General features: G+C 34.6%; 1 protein-coding gene across 1 annotated transcript; it reads left to right on the plus strand.

The window, feature by feature from the left end:
- Positions 1-19,864, plus strand: LOC136797685 (eukaryotic translation elongation factor 1 epsilon-1-like). The gene is made up of 5 exons (XM_067054270.1): positions 1-167; positions 8,349-8,528; positions 8,962-9,057; positions 9,493-9,552; positions 19,732-19,864. Exons 1-5 carry the CDS (start codon positions 51-53, stop codon positions 19,795-19,797), a joined length of 519 nt encoding a protein of 172 aa, XP_066910371.1. The 5' UTR covers positions 1-50; the 3' UTR covers positions 19,798-19,864.
- The last annotated feature ends 53 nt before the right edge of the window (positions 19,865-19,917 follow it).

Raw genomic sequence — 19,917 nt, forward strand, 5'->3', positions numbered from 1 at the left:
GTAGCGTAGTTAGTTTGAATTAGCTTAGAGGAAGGTAATCCCGATTCAAGATGGCTGCCACTGAAGTTGTTCACCTGAACGGTTCCAAACAATTAGACTGCCTCATTCGGCAACTAGACATCAATTCAATCAAAATCGACAAGAAAAAATGTACTTCGTTGAATGAAGTAAGTTTTTGCTTATTTTACTTTGTTATTTGTTCTCTTTGTGTCAAAGAAATCACAAGGAGACCTCCAGATTGCATTATTGGTAGGGTGCGCACTCGTCGGGATTTTTTGCGCGGAACGAGGAAGAATTTACAAAAATGAACTTCAAGGCATTAGTACTTACCTTTAAATCATCCAAATGTGTTCATTCTTTTTTTCAAATCAATCAGGAATTATCAGGGAAACAAGTAAAAAAAACTGCATCAAGGTATCTATTTTCTTTCCAAAGATATTCATGTTTTTCGACGTCAAGTTGAAAACGCGATTTAGCGCTGACCACGGCACCGGAAAATTCTCGACCCACATTGAAACAAATGGCTGTCGCTATTGAGCTGGTGCATCTTTTCAATCGCGGTTTTTTTAGTAAACCCAGGGTAAGATTAGGCTACAATCTATCACAACGTGCTTTATTTGAAAATCTACAGGCCGTCTGGAATTTCGAAAAATAAGAAGAAATTGCGATTTTTTAACAAGATTGCGGATTTTTTCATTTAAGCACCTTACACCATCTGAAAGCTGAGGATTTCAGCTTTCTAGTGGTAAATTTGTTTTTAGCTATCATTTCCAGCTCATTAGCGATAAGCTAAAGTTTAACAGTCACCGGGCCGATTTTCAGACCGCGCCAGCTAAACTCCTCACGCCCCGCCACGCGGAAGACTAGATTTCATCCGCCATTTTTGGCGCGATTTTGGTGCTTCCGAAAATTATTTCTTGCTGGCGTGGTGTAAGGAGGCGATTCTTTGAAAAGGTGGTTTTTTTGTGGTTTGAAAATGGAATAACTTTGGAACTACTCAACCAATTTTAACAAATGACCCCTCATTTTTCTCACAAAGGTAAGGACTTTCAAATAAAATTAGTTTGGTTTCTAAAAATTGAGGGGAAAATTTTGGCCTGTCCACCCTATTATTGGTGATTAGTAGTAGCAACTCCAGAAGATTTTTCAAGTTTTAATTTTTTTTAAAAAATCTATCCTATCTTGTAGAGCTTTGAAAAAGAACGAAAATGAGGGGTCATAGGCCTCCAGAGGATAAGTGGTTGTAAAGATATTCAAATTTTAGTGTCAAAATTTTGACTAAAAATGTCAAAAAAAGGTTAGGAAAATAGGGGTTACGACACTTCTTGGATCCCCAAAATGGAACACCTTTATGGACCCTCTTATGGACCCCATTATGGACCCCATTATGGACCCGTTACGATTGCGTAATATTCAAGAAACATGATGTAATTCTTTATACGGAATAAGTATTCGAGAATAAATTTAAAGGGATAATCCAAAAAAAGTTCGAAGTTGGGAGGGGAATGAAAAATCTTTCGTGTAATTCTCCTGTAATTTCTTCTGTCTTGTATCATACTTATATGAAGGAAATTTTCTGTTTTGCTATGCCAAAATTGATTCACAAATGTAAATACTACACAAGAGTTTTTCTATACACAAAGAGATTGTGAGATGAGAAGATATATAAACAGTTCTTTTTTGTTTTCCTGTGTTCTTTGTGTTTCATCAAGAGCAGATGAACAAAATAACAAATAGTAAATATGAAAAATAACAAATAGTAAATATAAAAAATAACATCACATTACAAAATTCCTGTATATACATTTGGATTTTGAAAACTATATAAAGTATTTACAAATTCTTTATGGCTTCACTTTTATCAAGAGTGATGCAAAAGTATTTGAATAATAATATGACCTCCTCTTTGAAGTTGCCTTCCAAAATATTTCTTTCCATTCAAAATTAATTCTCAATTAAAGCACCCTCAGAATTTTTCACACAGTAGCACTTCATAGGGAGTTGCCTAGTAAATAAAATTTTGTCAAAACTGTTGGTAAAAAATACTTCCTTTTTTTAGCAGAAAATGTTTTTAATATCTTAAAATTTTATCATTGAGTATATGTATTTGTCGTCACTTCATACAACATCAGTCACAATATTCCACATTCACTTCAAGTTAACAACGTAAATAAAATGTAAACAGTTCTTCTTACAGCAGCATATCCATACCACTGTAAAAAATGCAGCTATGTCCATCCATCACGAAACAAACTGGTACATGAAAAATATGTTCAACTGTTCCCAAATCATAGCATGTATGAGGACTTTCAAAAAGGGTGCAGAGATATGTAGCTTCAGAGTCGAACCATGCCAGAAGCACAAGAAGACAAAGTGGTTTGATCATAATTTTCAATGATAGTCACAGGATTTTAAATTTAATCAAATCAATGTGTCCTACTGCTACTTCCTCTACATTATTTCATTAAATTCCAAATCAGTACAATATGATGCTGAGAACCAGAGTTTTTCGTTCATCGTAGAGTTACTTTTCACTTCATTTTATTTGGTTCGTGCAAAATCTCATGATACAGTGCATTTATCAAGAAAATAATATCCGCGTTCCATGATTCTATCGAAGTATTCTGAAGTTATGTAGACTACAGTCTCCAGAGTTGATTTTTCAAGTCATTGGATGAACAAAAATATCCCATATTTTGAAGTACGAACCATGAAAATCTTCTTTGAACAAGGCTTTCTTGTCTTGATGAGTTTCATTCACTTCTCAGATCCATATATGCACACTTTCGAGAGATGAACAAGAGTCTTTCTTGTCTTGTTGATGAGTTTCATTTCACTTCTCACATCCATATGCACACTTTCGAGAGAAAATAGAAATCTCTTTCTCCTCTTGAGTGTTCAAAATTGACTACATTGTTATTTAACTGAAAGAGCAAGAGAGAAGAGATAGTTTTTCTGTATAAATTGGTTAGCAAAAGAATTCATTAAATATTCTTGTATCTTCAGCATCATAGAAAAATAAACATTGAAACTTTGCACAAAGATAGTTGAATAAAAACACTTTATGATTTTGATAATATTAACATGTTATAGACACCTAAAAAGTATAGGTTAATCAGTGGTAAAAATATAAAACATTTCACTGATCAAATTATTTCGCTTCCATTTTGAAAGCTTCGAAGCTTCTGGTGCTAGTCTATCTCAACTTCATTTCTCTCGCAATTCCCGCACAAACTTTACGTGAATCGTTTTTAAGTTTGCTGGATAAAATGAAACAAGTTTATTTGCTAGCGTCTTTTGTTCTAGTATTGGATTATCCCTCGGAAAATCGGAAAAACGGCTATTCAAATCGTCGTTTCGGCTGACGTAATTATCGGCTCGGCTGCCGTATATTTTGGTGTTCCATAATGGGGTCCATAATGGGGTCCATAAGAGGGTCCATAAAGGTGTTCCATTTTGGGGATCCAAGAAGTGTCGTAACCCGGAAAATAGCTTGGAAAAATTCGAAAAATGTGTCAAAAAAGAAAAAAAAGAAATTTTCCAGTCATGCTTCTTAAATTTTGCATATCTCTTTTTCTAGGGTAGCTAGAGACCTCAAATTTGGAGGGAGAACTCTTTGATGGTGTTTAAAAATATTATTATATAAAAATATTTGTAAAATATTTAGTATATTTATCAAAATAACGAAAGATATATCTTTTTTTTGAAAAAAGAAGACATTGCATTGTTTTATTTTTGTTTTTGAAGAAAATAGCTTGGAAAAGGTTGAAATGAGTCAAAAAGGTGGTAGGACCCATTTTCAGGGGCCTCTGGAAATGGAGGAACAAAAACTTATGAGTAGAGAATAAGTTTTTCTGAAAGTAGAAACCCCAAATGAAAAGAAAATCCATTTCGGCAGAAATAAAAACTTTTTTTTGGGACATTCCCATGCTAAAGAAGCAAAAAAGTTAAAAAAAAACTACATGAAAATGAAAAAGAACTAGAATTAGCGAATGTGATTTTTGAATTCCTCACCCTTTTTCTGATAAACATACAAAGTTTCAGCCTCCAATTACTTTTTCCTCCGTTTCCAGACACATTTATTCTTTGAAAGTTGCAAATTTCTTTTCTCCCGTCGGCAAACAATTTTCAAAATGTTGCAAAACGTTCGGCATTTTACCAATTTGCCATCTAGTCCGTGTCCACAGTGTTATATACCGCTGGAAAGCTAAGATCACGGGCTTTCTTTTAGTAAAAACCGGAACGCTTTAGCTTACATAGAAGAAAAGTTAGAAGGGTTCAAAGTTCACGGAAAAATGAAACAGTTGGTTTGACGTCAACGATAGTTGCGTGACTTCTGGAGTCGCTATTAGTAGAGTCAGTTCGCCAGTGCACGAACGGCCCCAGTGCACGGTCTTTGAACTTTAAAAAAAAACTTCTATAGAACTTCCTTTGTGCAACAGAATCCTCAAACTATCCCTTGCAATCTCTCCAAAAATTAAAATAAACGGAGGACTAGAACAACACCAAACCAATTTTGAACGAGGCCAAGAAAAAAAATCACGAAATTCCGGATTTTTGTAAAAATGGCTGAAAATGGCTGATCGCGAGAGGAAATTTTTTTTGTAAGAAAATTTGCGCAAAAAGAGTTCTGAAAATGACTTTCCTCTTTTAAAAACCTGTTATCTTCCATCACAAAAATTTCATCATTGAAACTAAACTAGCTCATTAATCCTGGATAGAAACATATCACCAGTAGTTGATATATAAAAGGTTCCAGTCCGCAAACGATCCGAACACCATATTCAAAATGAAGACATTGCAACGTCAAAACATTCGACAGCGCTGGGTGGCGCTGGGCATCTCAATCAAAAAAGAAGACACAACATTGCCGCGCTTTTCGATGAGAGCAAAACTTGAAAAAGAAAACAAAAAAATGGACGACAAGAAAATATTTACAAAAACAAACATGTTAGTAAAACGCTAAAGTTCTTATAAAAAAATGCTTTTTTAGTGAAAAAGCGGGTGGTTTTGAAACGTTCAAATACCCCTGTATCATCTCGGGAGAGAGTTAAAGTATTACCTGCGAGCGGAGCTCTAATTTTTTCTTTCAAAGGATAGTTCGCGCACTGGTTCCTCGTTCGCGCACTGGGTCTGAATAGCTTGGAATAATATTATTCCAAGAAGAAGCCTTCAAATAAAGTGAAAACAAACTGAAAGAACGACTTCAAGCTTGTTTACGAGATGGTCAAAAAGGATTTATGTAAAAATCAAAAGTAGGTGAGAAAAGAGAAAAATAAGTTTGCCGTTTGTGCACTGGGCACCCCCTGTACAGTTTGAGTTAGGCTTAAACTTGTATATCAAGATTATGGGATTTCGAGTAGTACGGGTCAATTTTTTGTTTGTTTGTTTGTTTTATTTTTGATTTCAAGCCAACATCTTAGGGTGCTCGCACATTACAGGGGTTTGTCTAGCCTGGGGGAATCCAAGCGTTAAACTTTTTCCACAGTCTTGTTTATGATATTATTGCTGCTTGTTTAACGCTTGGCGCATTTTGTGTGTATTACTTAGCAGTACTTTCGTGCGTATTTTGATAATTTCAATATGAGCGCGCATAATTTATGGAAAAAGCTGACTCTGTAGAAAAAAGGAAAACAAATGAAAATGAAAACATAGATTCATTTTGAAACAAAATGGCTGTTGGCTGGAAGTTCAAATACATGTAGCTGATGTTTTGATGCGGTTTTTGAATAGTTTTGAAAGTCTTAAGAGCTTGTGAAAGAGTTTTTTTGGTAAATTGATTATATGTGTTTGCCTGGGTTTCCAAAGTTCAGAAAGTCTGTCAACAAGGGCTCACACACAGACTGTTTATAACATTCTGAGGGGCACTTCGCCCTATATTGTGAGTCTCGAGTCCAACCCTGACCGTAACTGGTAATGACCCAATACCCCCTGAATCACGGAATGATGGATAGGAAAAATTATCGGGGAAAAAAATTGCTCGTCACGCTCTGAGCATTTAGCGAAATTTAAAATTTTCCAAATTCCCCATTTCGATTTTTAATGCATATTGAAAAATGAAACTTTTCTTTGTTTAAAGGGAAGCAATCAGTAGAAGAAACCACTTTTGTTTTTGTTAAAGATTTCAATATAAACTTCTCTCAGGGATTACTTGTCAATGTGTTGTGTTTTAACTTGTCAGCATTGTATTGTTTTAAAGGGAAAGAGAAAAGGTAAGACTAGCCTAGTTACTAATCCTGATATAGGAGTTTGAGCTTAGACTCATGCGGGTTCCAAAAGGCAAAACAATGGAAATGCATCAATCCGTTCAGCTGACCAAAATGGCCTGTCAAGACTTTTTAATATCTTTTTGTTTTGTAAAGCAATCAATCTCAAATAAAAATCTTGACAAGAAATATAAAAGTCCAATTTCAGCCATTTTCAGCCAAATCAAGCTTTTGTTCTTGCTGGTGCTTCATGGAAACTTATCCTGTCCCTGTGTAAACATTCCCGTATGTTTCCATCAATTCAACTCCTGTTTATCCTCAAACCTCCATGGTGATATAAATCGCGCATTTTCATTAGACGTTGGAAATTTATTATTTGTCACTCAGACTTCACATTTAAAAAAAATAAAATGGCGAAAGGACGTGTTTTCAATGTATATGGATTATGGAAAGAATTCAGTTGATTTAAAGGTTTTAATAATTTCTTTTTCTTTTGCCATGTGTACTAAAAGATTATTCAATGTTTGGGGAACTCAAATATCTAAAAGTTTTTCTATTATTCATGGAAAAATGAGCTATAAAGGCAATTTCTTTGCTTAAAGTTTGTTTTTTTCTTCTTGAATTTTCATCTTCAATCTTTATTTAAAGATTGGATATTTTATCAATTATCTTGGTTTTTTCAGGTTTTTTTCTAGAAACTATTTAGGAGTCTAGAGAGTTTTTTACAAATATTAAAAAGGTTCACTAGTTCTTTAGATATAGTCAAAGGTTTAGACATTGGTAAAAACTTATTTCTTTGACCGAACATTGACACACACTATTCCAAAGCAGACACACGTGACTGCCTTACTCAACATCTGTTTTAGTCCAGAGGTTCACTTTCGCTCCACAACTTCTTCTAATTTTTGCATAGAAATGTGTCTGCCATTTTTGTTTCATTTCTTTCTGCTCACTCGACTTTTTCTAAATTAATATTTCCAATCTTCCAAATCAAAACGCAGAATTTAGATAATGTGATTACATAGTTTCGATCTTCTAATTAAAAGTCTGGATTTTTGATCACGTAACTGGATGCCTTCAACGTCATTGAATTGTCGTGCGCTAGAAATTCAAAGATAGTGGCAAAATGGTGTATATGGAAGCTTTTATAGCAATTTCAGATGATGGAACTGGGAAATTTTAAAAGAAAACAAAATAATGAATTTCTATTGAAATAATGAACTTTTTAAGCGACAGCAGTAAACCCGTTCATTAATTCCCCTTGCCTTAGTCCATGGCCAGCAGATTGTAACTTGATGACAGATTGTGTACTTTCTGGCCAAGTACGCTGAAGCTCTAAAGATGTGGACGAGACTATACAATCTGAAGAATATGGTCTCGTGCCTGTAGACTGATTGAAGCAATAGAAGAAACACTAAAAATTCATCCCCTGGCTGGAAAAAAATTAGATTGTTTCATTTTGTTCCATCGTAAACACTTGTAAAAGTGTCAAATATTTTGTTATCCAATCACCGTGATATCGGTTGTTTTATTTTGCCCAATTAATCAAAAGAACACTTTTGTTTGAGAACTATCATAAGCTGGTTTGATGTCAACATCCCTCTTCTAATTTTGACACCCTTCTTTAGAGATATAGGAATAATAGGAAGGTAGGAATCACTGATTGAAACTATATTTCTTTGCTTAGTGATCAGAGAGGGAAAAATCTTTTAACTATCAGTGATTCCAACCTTCCTATTATTCCTATCTCTAAAGAAAGGGTCGAAATTAGAAGAGGGATTTTGACATTAGAATAAACCTATGTTATGTTATTTAAGGATGAGAAAAAATCAAACCCTTAAAATCAACAATCAAAAGCTATTAGACCGCTTGTCATCCAAGGCACCGAAAAGCCATTAGCGCCAAAATTAAAACCTTTACATTTGGAAGAAGTGTTTTAAGTAAACCTCTCCCGTTCATGAGTATCCTCAAAACGCATACCCTGGTTGATAAGGGTAAATTCAAAATCAGAAAACCCAGAATGGCTGGGGATTATGAAGATGTTGCTGAGAAACAATGTCATATGCCATTTGAAAATAGTGGATTTAGCCCATTCGTCTTTATTTGTACAATTATTACTGTACCATATTTTACTTTTTTCAGGGACCTGTTTTCCAAAGCAATTCAAGTGTATCAGGATTAGCTGCAGTTGCAAGAGCATTGACAAAGAAATCATCACAAAGCTCTTTACTCGGTACTGATGTTTTGGAGCAAGCTGAAGTGGATCAATGGCTACATTATTGTGTATCCCAATATGCAATTGACAAATCTGCTGCTTGGAAGGTATAATTTTCTTCCATTACTTTCTATTTAAAAAAATTAAAAAAAAATAAAATCTTCCTGAGTTTAAATGTAGCGGTTGAAAATGAGAAACATTCATACGAGTTAGGGCTGGTGAGATTAATTAAAAAAGCAGAATAAATCTTTTTACCTAATTATTGTCCCTTAAGTTAAAATATCTTGAATCTGAGTATCTACTCTACATTAGAAAAGTATGACCAGACTTTATAAACCGTTCAGAAATAATTAAATTTCAACATCACGAAAGGCTCCTTTTTCTTAAGCCATCTACCCAAAGGTAAGGAGGGCACCACTCCTTTCCCTGAAGTTCTCCACTTACCCACTGTAACATACTATAATGCTGCGACTGCTTATTATTTACATAAATTCTGTCCTGCTTTTCCCGTACACACTGTATATCTTATTTTATTTTCAGGCCATGAATGACTATTTGAATGATAAAGTATACTTTATCAACAATAAACTGACATTGGCTGATATTTTCGTCTACACTTTCCTGGAAAGGGATTTGGTGAGTGCCACTAAGTTGTACTTTAACATTTGAAGAAATTGAAAGCGATGATAATCGTTTAAGTCAAGGCTTATTTTATGATCTTTAAAGGGGGGGGACCTCTAAAAGATAAAATACTGAAATTGTATAAGTGGAAGCTTTTAAGTGTTCTATAAAATTGACGAAAGATTTAGCGTTTTACCCAGGTTTTATTTTATAGTTATTTTCCTCTAGAGGATTTTAAAAGTTCTCTAATTATCAAAATGACTTGGATTTGTATTAACTAAAGTCATTGTGTGTTGTTGAAGTTATTCTTAGCAACGTTATCTGTGTGTTATGATGCCCAGTGGTATTTACTTTATTAAGGGGACTTACCGTTAATTAAACCCACAGTGAAAGTATAAAACCAACCTTTATTAATAGAAAGGATTTCCTTTATTTTGGTTTGTTTTTTAGGAACACTTTACAGCTGCGGATAAAGAATCACATTCTAATCTTCTACGATGGTTTGATTTGGTAAGCTCTTCTTCTTTTTAAATTCACTATCCATTTAGTATTGCGTCATAATGCATAGTTTTGGCTGCTGAAGAAATTCTATATTCTGTATTAATAAATCATTGCCATGAAGATCATACTGAAGAGTGCTCGATGATAAACAAACAAGATACCAGAGCCAAGTAAAATTGAAAAATAGTTTTCTTTCAATAAAAGTACATGACTTAAAGTTTCTTGCTTCTGCACTATCTAAATTATCTACCGGGTGCTCCACAAAAAAGTTTATCTCTTTCAAGTGAAGAATTTTCTCAAGGTCTGATATTTTTTTAAGAACCAACCCATTCTCATTTGAAAAAAGATCAACTAGGTTGATTTTTCGGGCACTTTCTGGAAGTAACTTTTTTATTCAATAATTGATCATAACTTTTGATCTAACCAAAATCAATAAATGACCCATTAAAATTTAAGTTCCAAGATCTTTCTTCTTTCCAGTGATAAAGGTTTGGTTTCCAAAAAATATTCAGACCTCAAGAAAATCCACTTGAAGAAAGAAACTTTTTTTGTGGCGCACCTGGTATTTTTTATGAATTAGTAAATGCAATGCATCTTTCCCGTAATTCAAACTTGCTGGAAAAAATGTGCGCTCCGCCGTTGTGTATAAAATTGTTTTGGAGGTAAACGAACGCGTTATTGCCTGCGAGGGGTTTAGGGAAAGTTGATTTTCAGCTTCTAACTTTTGATAGCGATATTTTTTTGGGAAAAGAATTTCAGGGTGGTATAATATTAGTACTAGTAATCTCATGGTTATAAGGGAAATTCGGGATAAATTTCCCGAGGTCAATTTTGAAATTTTTTGAAATTTCCCGAGTGCAACGAGGGAAATTTAAAACATTTCAAAATTTGACCGAGGGTAATTTATCCAGAATTTCACGAAAACAAGGGATTCCTGGTTAATCTCATGGTTTGGATTGAAATTCTAACAATTCTGAAAGACGTCAATTTAACACTGGAAATCAATCTGAAAATTTAAAAAGAGGTAAAAAAGTCATAAAAACGCGAATCGAGTTTTAATTGGATAGTATTCCATTTACTTAAGCCTTCGAAGTTAGTAAGAAAGTCGAAAAAGGTGATGAATTTCCAAACGATGAAAATTTCACTTTTGCGGGAAATTACAAAATCTAGGAGGGAAATTACAAAAGCTAGGAGGGAAATTACAAGTTCGCGGGAAATTACAAATTAACGTAAGCAAAAACGTCAATCGAATTTCAATCAACCATGAGATTACAATTTATTATGATCTTCAAGCAGCTGCAATTATATCGACTTCATTTGTCTTCGAGAAGAATCCCAAGCTTTCTTCAATTTTTTGGAAGATGCTACCCCCATCCCCCGCTTAGGAGGGGGGGGGGGGTACTCTTTTTTGCACGATCTAAACATCAGCATTAAACATCTCACATTATAAGGAATAAAATGTTATTTCGAAATCATTTTGAAAATTATTTAAAAGCGAACACCGATTTATGAAATTCTTTTTGGTATTTGGCATTTAATTCCATCGTGTTTGTTATTTAACTTGATTGGTCGATTTTAGTCCTTTTTAGCAGTTTCTGAATTTCGTATAGTCATTCTTTCGGACAAAACTTTTGTTCTACTTGATCAAAGTGACCTCTTAAATTTAAGGTAAATTTTTCCTCTTTCCAATGGAAATCGATTTCTTCAATACGCCCAAATGAGAATTGATTACTTTAATACGCCCATAACCCGAATGAAGAGCAGAACCATGAAGGAGCTTTAAATATTCTTGTAAGATTCTCTGTAAAGAGCAGCAAAATTTGTGTTATGCGAAATTTTAAGTTATAAAGTAAGGGACCAACACTTAAAATCAGTAGCATCTTTCGTTGGATACAACCGCATGTGATTGGCTCGAAAGTAGATTTTGAGCCTTCTTTGAGAGGGGGCCGCGAATTAGGCGTGGCCAACTATTTTAATGGGTAAAATCTGACGTTACGGTGTCCCTTACTTATAGAGACTCGAATTTATTTCTAAAAATGAAGAAAATTCAATAAATTCAAATTATAATACTCGCGTAAACCCGTTTTGTATTTCTGACTGTATTTAAAAAGTTCCTATCTTCGAAGAAAAGTTTTTTCTTTCTTCAAATGAAAAAAATAAGGTAGCGTGTAACAGGGGCTATATTCCTGTAAATTGTCTCATAAAATCATCAGATTTTCATATATATTCGCGTGCTACTTAGCCTGGATATCCAGGCTGTAACTATTTCACAGTCTAGTTTTTTATATTTTATGTTCTGGTTTACAGCCTGGTCTCCCTAGAGCAATTTGCATTCTCCATTTGCACTTTCATTCTCTAGGGAGACCAAGCTCTATAACTTTTATGTTGAGGTAAATTTTGTTTTTTCTAAAATTTTGATCCAGGCTACGTGCTACTCTGCTACTTGAAATGCTTAAAGATAGAACTTTGTGGATCTCGTGAAAGGCTGGCTGTGAGTGGAGGACGAATAAGTTTTGAATAATTTGACTGGTCCAAATATCTCAGCTTCCATGGAAAAAATGGAACCTTATTTAAGGAAATCTAACAGAAAATAGACAACAAAAAATGTAAAAGGCAAACACCAATTCTTGAACTTAAACAAACCTAAAATGCTACAATACCACAAAGAACTGAAATAAGACGACAACATATATAGTAAATTAAACTTTACTAAAACGCACCTCTCACACACAAGACACTCACTCACGTCACTCAGCGTTGAACTGATTTCTATGTACAAAATTACAGTTAATAAGAATATCCTAATTTCCCTAGAGGAATTACAAATGACATATTAAATGCAATTTGGGAATACAAAAGACACTCAAAATAAAGAGGACACTAAGCAAAAGAGACACATGTAAACTAAAAGACTCCACAGGGAATACCAATTAAAACATAGAGACATAAACAACACGGGCAATTAAATGTTCATTACGATGGAGCAGTTTTCTCCATCAACACTGACCAAAGGCCTAGATTACTAGAATATCATTATAAAATAGCAACTCTATCTTCTATTTACTGTAAGATTTATATCGTTTGTCCCTTCTTACGCTGTGTCTTTTTTCAACTGAAATTTTGCTTTCTGATAGCTTTGATTGAGCTCAGTCCAATGAAATAGACTAGAGGATTCTGCAATCTTGGAATTTTTCACTTTTGTTTACAAAAATTACAAAGAAAAACACCAAAACAATGGAATATATTTCCAAACCCCTTCAAAATTTTCCATATTATAATAAAAACTTTAAATAAATCATCTTAAATTTCAAAAATTGGTTAATTTGTCATGGTTTTCTGTTTTGTTTTGTTCCAAAAAGGACCTGGATCTAGTGGTATGTATTTACTGCGTGCTCAGGCAAAGTTAGAAAATAAAGTCTGCCATATTACACCGAACCTAGACTAGTAAACCACGTCGTTGTATTTCGCTGCAGATTAAACTTTCAATGGGATCTCCCGCGACAATTTCTATTTTTTATAAGAACTCTTTATTATAAGCACTATTCCTGCGTTTATGTGTCCAAGGAAAGACAGACGCTTGCTAGTCTACACCGAACCATATATCAGCCCCGTCGCCCCGTCCAGTTTATCAAAGTGGTCCCCAGGCTAGGTCCTATTTTGATATTTGATATTAAAACTATTATGAAGCACTTGCTTAATTGTTAAATGGATGAACTCGATTCCATTGAACTCTCAAACACAAGTTGTAATAGTACCGACGAATATCCTTACTTTGGATCATGTAAAGACAAGAGTTTAATCCATTATAAAACTCAGAAAGCATATAGAAGAATAGCGCAACAATCTCTGCTCGAACTGACTCTTCTTTTTGTATTTGCGTAGAAAGTTTTGATTGGTCGTTTTCGGGCAGGTGTGCCGTCATTGTGAATAAAAAGAGAGTCATTGGTAGTTTACAAACAATGTATGCTATCTGGATGGAAAGGGCTCTTAGAACGGGCTTCTTGACTCTATGATAGTCGACCTGATTTGAGTTATTAATGGCGTTGTTGGCGATGTTATTATTATTTGCTGTGGACATCCTTTGTCTGGCCATCAAACCGACTATTAAAAGCGACGCTAAAATGGTGAGAATGCCGAGTGGTGCCAGTGTCATGAAACCATGAATGGCCCAATAGATTGTAGAGTTCTCATTTAAGAATAAAGATATTGCAGGTACTGCCAAGCAGACTATTGTGAGTTGAACGCCGATAATTTTGTTGATTGCTTCATGGGTGATTTGGTAGAAAGGGCGTTTCACGCTGATAAGGCGTATCACTGAAAAGGTGATTAAGAAATTAGTTTCGGACACCATGACAGTGTCGTAGATAATCTCAACGATGGATTCAATGAAACATTGGTTCTGCACCAGGACACTTGTGAAGAAGGAGGCAGGAACGGTGATCCCTGTCAGCAAGCCACATATTGAGTTACACACGAAGATCTTTTGAGGAACTTTGATAGGACGATTTGTTTTGATGATACCAAAGATGACAGCTGCATTTGAAATGAGAAGAAATACACCAATTAGGATGTGCAATGTTGACATGTACACTATATGAGGCTTCCATAGCACTTGAATGTCGCGTGAAATTGTATCATTCTGGTCTTTGAATTTGTTTGTTATCATACCTTCATCAAATGAACACTTCATGTTTAGCTTATCAAACCGGAAGGGTGAAATAAAGTTATCAGCTATAAGAAAGTACTTTCCCGTACCAATACCAATACTACCAATACCAAAAAAATTTCCATCACATTTTCATTACGAGATATTAATCAGCATTTCAACAAGCTTATCTACATAACCTTTTTAAACAAAAAGACAAAGTGAAATTTTGAAGCTATGTTGAAAAAACACAAGAAAACCTTTTCCTGTGGAAACCAATCCATACCAATACCAATAACAAAATAGTTGGTATTTTTAGTGCCTTCTGTTGTTCCTTCTATTCGCTTTATCTCCTCATTTAACAATTAAAATGTAGCTTTTCTAGTTTCCTTTTGCTATTTTGTACTGTTTTGCCTAGAAACGCCTGCAAGATGTTGTTTCCGTTCAGTTTTTACATGTAGTATCTATTGTAGACTAGTCTAGCAAGCTAGACGACTAATTCATACATAGTAGAAATAAAGCAAAAAGTAATAAAGGGAACAATTTTAGTCGTCTAGAAACCTTTGTGCACTAACTCCAAACAAAAGAAAAGTGTCAATATTTGCAATTATAACTTTTTCCCGCTCAAAATAATTCTTGAGAAAAACATGTGTGTGGATTTGTGTATTGAAAGTTTTTCATTTGAGTTGATTTTGTTTTGAGAGTTTGTTATTGCTTGATAAATTGTTTTCTCGCTACGCAAGATTCTGCGTAGCAAGCCGGGGTATCTATAAGGCTGGAACACCGGATTCTTCCAGTCGTTTATACAAACTAAATCCCGTATTATTATTATTAGTATTGGTATTATTAGTATTACACGCATTATAAACGACTCCAGTCTAATTGTAGACTAGTAAACCACGTCTTTGTATTTCGCTGCAGATTAAACTTACAATAGGATCTATTTTTCCATATGTTCACTGAATACAACGAGTGTTCCAAAAGGCACTATTTACTAAATAAACGGTGGAGTGCTTTTACTACCGCGGCGGAGTGCTCACTAAAAACAGCGCACTCACTCTCTCTCTCACGGATTAGAATAAAAAAGTAAACAGAACTCGTCAACAAACAAATTTCGTCACCTACAGGCATTTTCGTCACTTTCCCCCGACCAAAATTTCAAATTCGTTACTTTTCCCCGACGAAATTTACAATTTTATTACTTTCAACTAAATGGTCCAAATAAAATGGTTTCCTTCACTAGCTCGAAAAAAGATCTTGTAATTCGACGTTTAAAGCACTAATTTCGGTTAATAAGGGGTGTAAAAAATTTAGATTTTAATTTTGGTTGGGGTTTAAAAAATTGGGTAAAAGTTTTGGTCGGGGATAAAAAAATCAGGTAAAAGTTTTGGTCGGGTGATAAAATATCGGGGAAAAAATTCGTCGGGGAAAAATTTCGTCACCCCTTCAAAATTTTCGTCACTTTCCCCCGACATTTTTTTCCCTGATAAGGTATACAATTCAATTCACTCAAATCAAAACAAACTCACATCCTGATTATTTTTTTGATTTTAATGTATGAGTACAATGGAATATCAGTCAATTTAGAAGCTTTTTTATTTTGAAAAAATTGAAAGTACTTGAAAGTTCTTTCTTCCTTAATTCATGCATAAATGCACCAACAAGATACCAACAACAAGGCAAGGAGTTAAATGAAACTATTCACGAAAAGTATGAACTGGTTCAACAACACCATGGGACAACAAAAAATTACAAGGTAGAAGTCTGCCTGGAGGGGGCCACTGACCTTGACGACCGACGGGGACGTGCCGCGCTGGAGTTTGAAAAGTGGACCCTGTAAGATATGAATGTTTGGTAAGTTTGGGACCCTTTCAGAACGAAAAATGATTCGATAAAAAAAATGAGTTAAAGTAGACGAAAAATTCAAATTTTTTCTAATTTCCATCCTATAAATTGTCTAAAATGACGAAAAATCGACCCAGTCAGGTCTACTTAAAATTAGTAAATTTGGGACCCTATCAGATAATTGTAGAGTCTGAAAAAGGGACCCTGATCAGCGGCATGTCCCCGTATTTAATTTTGCCTAAGTGCCCCCCCCCCTGGAAGTCTGTCAGTAGTTAAAACCCAAAACATCCTCGTACATCTAACATTTAGAGTCAAGGTAGCGAAATCCAGCTAAACGACGGGCATCCGAAAACCCAGAAAACCAGTCATCTCAATGCAAAATGTTGTTATTTTCATTCACAAATAGAACCAAGATGTGTCTCAGTGGTCAGCTTGTCAGAATATTGTTTCCGTATAAAAAGCATTTAATTTTTAGATTCCAAAATTTCACTTTTCATCATGTCCACACCATATTGATTGGTGCACCGAGTAAGCCTACAATCTCGGACAAAAGGTCTGTAGACTTTTCGAAGATTCCTCAATAGTGCCAAGAAAAGCCTTTTTAACACCTGGGAACTTTGCAAGTGATTATTTGGCAGAAGATACCTACAGGCTTGCTATCAGTTCTTATGGCTTTATTTAGTCCTTGTGATTTTTAGCCTTCCATAGACTTCAAAAGACTGAGAACGGGTGAACTTTAGTCACACAAGTGGTGGGTACACCAGAGAGCCCTGAAAAGTTGTTTATAATTGATTAAACCATCTCAAATATGTTCTAATAGATGTCTTCTCGAAAAATTTGAAGAGCAAAACTCATTGAACCTTCAACCTCAGTAGGCCATGGCCAGTGGATTGTTATTGTTTCGAAAATAAAAAAAAAATTCAAAATGTCGGTGAATAAACTTTTGATATCTTTCTTGGTCAATTTGAGGGTGCTGATTCGGAATTTGAATGTTACCAAGCTTGAAAACCCGCAGTTTTTACGTAATTTGCGATTTTTTGCGTTTTTAGGCAAAATTGTAAGCCCTGAAAATTTGTGATTTTTGGGGGGTCTTCAAAATCAAAAAAGACCCATACCACGTGATAGAACTCTTCAAACTGAGCAAAAAAATGTATTATATCAAAGTCAATTTTTTAGATCAAAAGTTATAGACGATTTTATGGTCAAAAATTGATTGAAAACAGGGAATTTCCCCACAATCTGCATAATTTATGCAAAATTATAGCACTTTTTTAACACAAAGATACCCATAACTTTTGATTAAGAAAAGTTGAGACTTTGATATAATACATTTTTTTGCTCAGTTTGAAGAGCTCTAACACGTGGTATAGGTCTTTTTTGATTTTGAAGACCCCCCCAAAATCATGAATTTTCAGGGCTTACAAATTACAATTTTGCCTAAAAACGCAAAGAATCGCAAATTACGTAAAAACTGCGGGTTTTCAAGCTTGGTAACATTCAAATTCCGAATCAGCACCCTCAAATTGACCAAGAAAGATATTAAAAGTTTATTCACCGACATTTTGAAAAAAAGTGAAACGTTTTGAGGTACCTGGCCATGGTCTACAGACAAAAAAATAGCCTGAAGACTTTGCAAAAATTCATTTCCTTCAATATCAAGTGGATTTGGCATCTGGAATTGTCATCTTAACTCTCCAAATCCAATAAAAATAACATTGGCACTGGTAAAAATGGGGTTTCAGAGCTTATTTTGAAATTTTTTGTGCATTTTTTAAAAGTCTTTAGCCTTTTGTCCGAGATTGCAGCTCTGAATCGAGGAGTAGGTGAACCGATTGAGCCCAGCGCTGAATCGAGGTGAACCAGGTAAGCCCAAATTGACGTGTCCAAGCAAGCCCAAAGTGGGTTTCAAAGATCTTAGCTAATTCGAAGAATGAAACTTACAGAGTTTACCTCTTCACCGTGGAGATGTGTAGACAGCAACCAATTCAAAATAAAAAATATCTTTATTTCACTTTTAATTGTGCTACCAACCATAAAAAGCTTGCTCCATCTATTTTGATGAGTGAACTAGTAATTAATTCTAAATTTCGTTAAATCCCATATTCAATAGGAACCAACATCAAAAAATTGCGCCATAACTTTATCGATTTTTTTAGCTTCTTCGACGTGTCTTCTTTGTTGCTCTTTCCTCCATCAAAGTCAATTTATATATTAAATTTAAATATTAAACAATATTTTGAAAGTGCAATGAATCCTGATCGTAGAAGCTTGGTTGACTGTCAGCTCCCCGGTTCACCTTTTTCTAATTACGCATCTGTGCGTCCATGGAGATGATGGAGCGGAGGAGAAAGGTTCTAGGCTTTTTGCTACATATGATAAAGGATATACGTATATACACGCTTTTTTGTATAAGAAGAAGGCTGAAAATCGGCCTAACCTAAGAACAAATTAAGAACAATCTGAGCCTCAGTACTATGTAAAGTACTATGAAAGCGCTGATTTTAAAAGATTTTTAGAGTCGATATTCAACGTGGATAACCCAGTAATCTACGACTTTTAGGCAGTCTTTCGAGTTTTTTGACGGGTTCACGGCCCAGCCGGCTCAGAACTGAAAGGAACATTGGAAGGAGCGGGAATTCGAACCGCGAATTTCTGGTTTGAAACGCCTTTGACCACTTGGCCATCGCTCCTTATCTTTAACATTTTCAACCCATTTTCAGTTTTAAGTAAAGAAGCTAAGTGTATTAAAAATAATGTAAGAACATTTAAGCCTGAAAATTTCAAAAGATTAAGAACAGCCAAAAATTTACTGGTTCTTATTAAAAAACGTGTATTACATCTGTTGTATGTAAACGTATAAAGCACTTATCAACTTCTTAATAGCATTCTCTTTCATTTATAAGCCCTGGGGTACTAAATTTGCGGGATGACGGGTATGTACCGCCTGACTTTTGGCGGCCGGGCCCTTACGGAGACCAAAACGGACCATGAGAAATCGAGGAAAAACCCAAATTTTCGTATATCATATGATCCTTATCGGGACTATTTAACTTAAAATTTAGGCTTTTGAGGGTCACGATATAGAATTTGAGCTGTTTTTACAACCCTTATAAGATCTGAAAGGGACTGTAATGGCGATTGTTTAGAAGAAAAAAAAGAAAACTTTTTGAGTAATCCGCCAAATTTATTCATTTAAGGTACATCTAAAGTCTGTCCAGATATAATTGGCAGTGGAAACAAGAATGCCTGTAACTTTTGATAGTCAAATATAATTATGGAAATTTTTTTTTGCTTGTTTTGGAGAATCAAAAGCGCTATATTTGAATCTATTTTTGGTTGAAAAATTCGCGATTTTTAGCGGTTAAATTTGCGATTGCAAAAATTGAGCTTTTTTTCTACTTATGCTATAACGTTCATTTTTACACCAGTGGTAGTTCAACCTTAGGTTAAGAAGTTTGTTAAATTTCAAGGCAAACAGAAAAGTCCTTCGGAAGATATGTGACCCGAAATACCCCTTGGTAGCACTTTTCTGTGACATATCAAATCTCCAACTTATTACTAAAAACGGGATAGCCCCATTCACTGTTTTCTTACAATTGTTACAAGGAAAAGAGCTTTTGCCCGATAACATTTTAAAATTATTATTTCTGTTGATCATTATAATTTCTCATTTTGTCTATGTTCCTCTTCATTTACAGATTCAACGGACGTCAAAAGTTCGCCAAAAGCCACCACTCTTATTGCAAAGAACTCCTTTGTATTAAGTTGTTTTTAATATGTATTGATCAGAAAAATATTTTTTACGAAATACAGTATTTATTTAAATTCAAATCTTGTGAATTATACTTAGTAAATTTTCAGTAATTTATCGTCCTGCATGTGAC

Source organism: Clytia hemisphaerica, unplaced genomic scaffold (genome assembly GCF_902728285.1).
Source record: "Clytia hemisphaerica strain Z4C2 unplaced genomic scaffold, Clytia hemisphaerica genome assembly, whole genome shotgun sequence".
NCBI classification, from domain to species: domain Eukaryota; kingdom Metazoa; phylum Cnidaria; class Hydrozoa; order Leptothecata; family Clytiidae; genus Clytia; species Clytia hemisphaerica.

Coding starts and splice junctions, on each gene's coding strand:
- LOC136797685 (XM_067054270.1), top strand. CDS start 51: ATGGCTGCCACTGAAGTTGTTCACCTGAACGGTTCCAAACAATTAGAC. Junction 168..8,348: donor AATGTACTTCGTTGAATGAA/GTAAGTTTTTGC, acceptor TACTTTTTTCAG/GGACCTGTTTTCCAAAGCAA. Junction 8,529..8,961: donor ACAAATCTGCTGCTTGGAAG/GTATAATTTTCT, acceptor TTTTATTTTCAG/GCCATGAATGACTATTTGAA.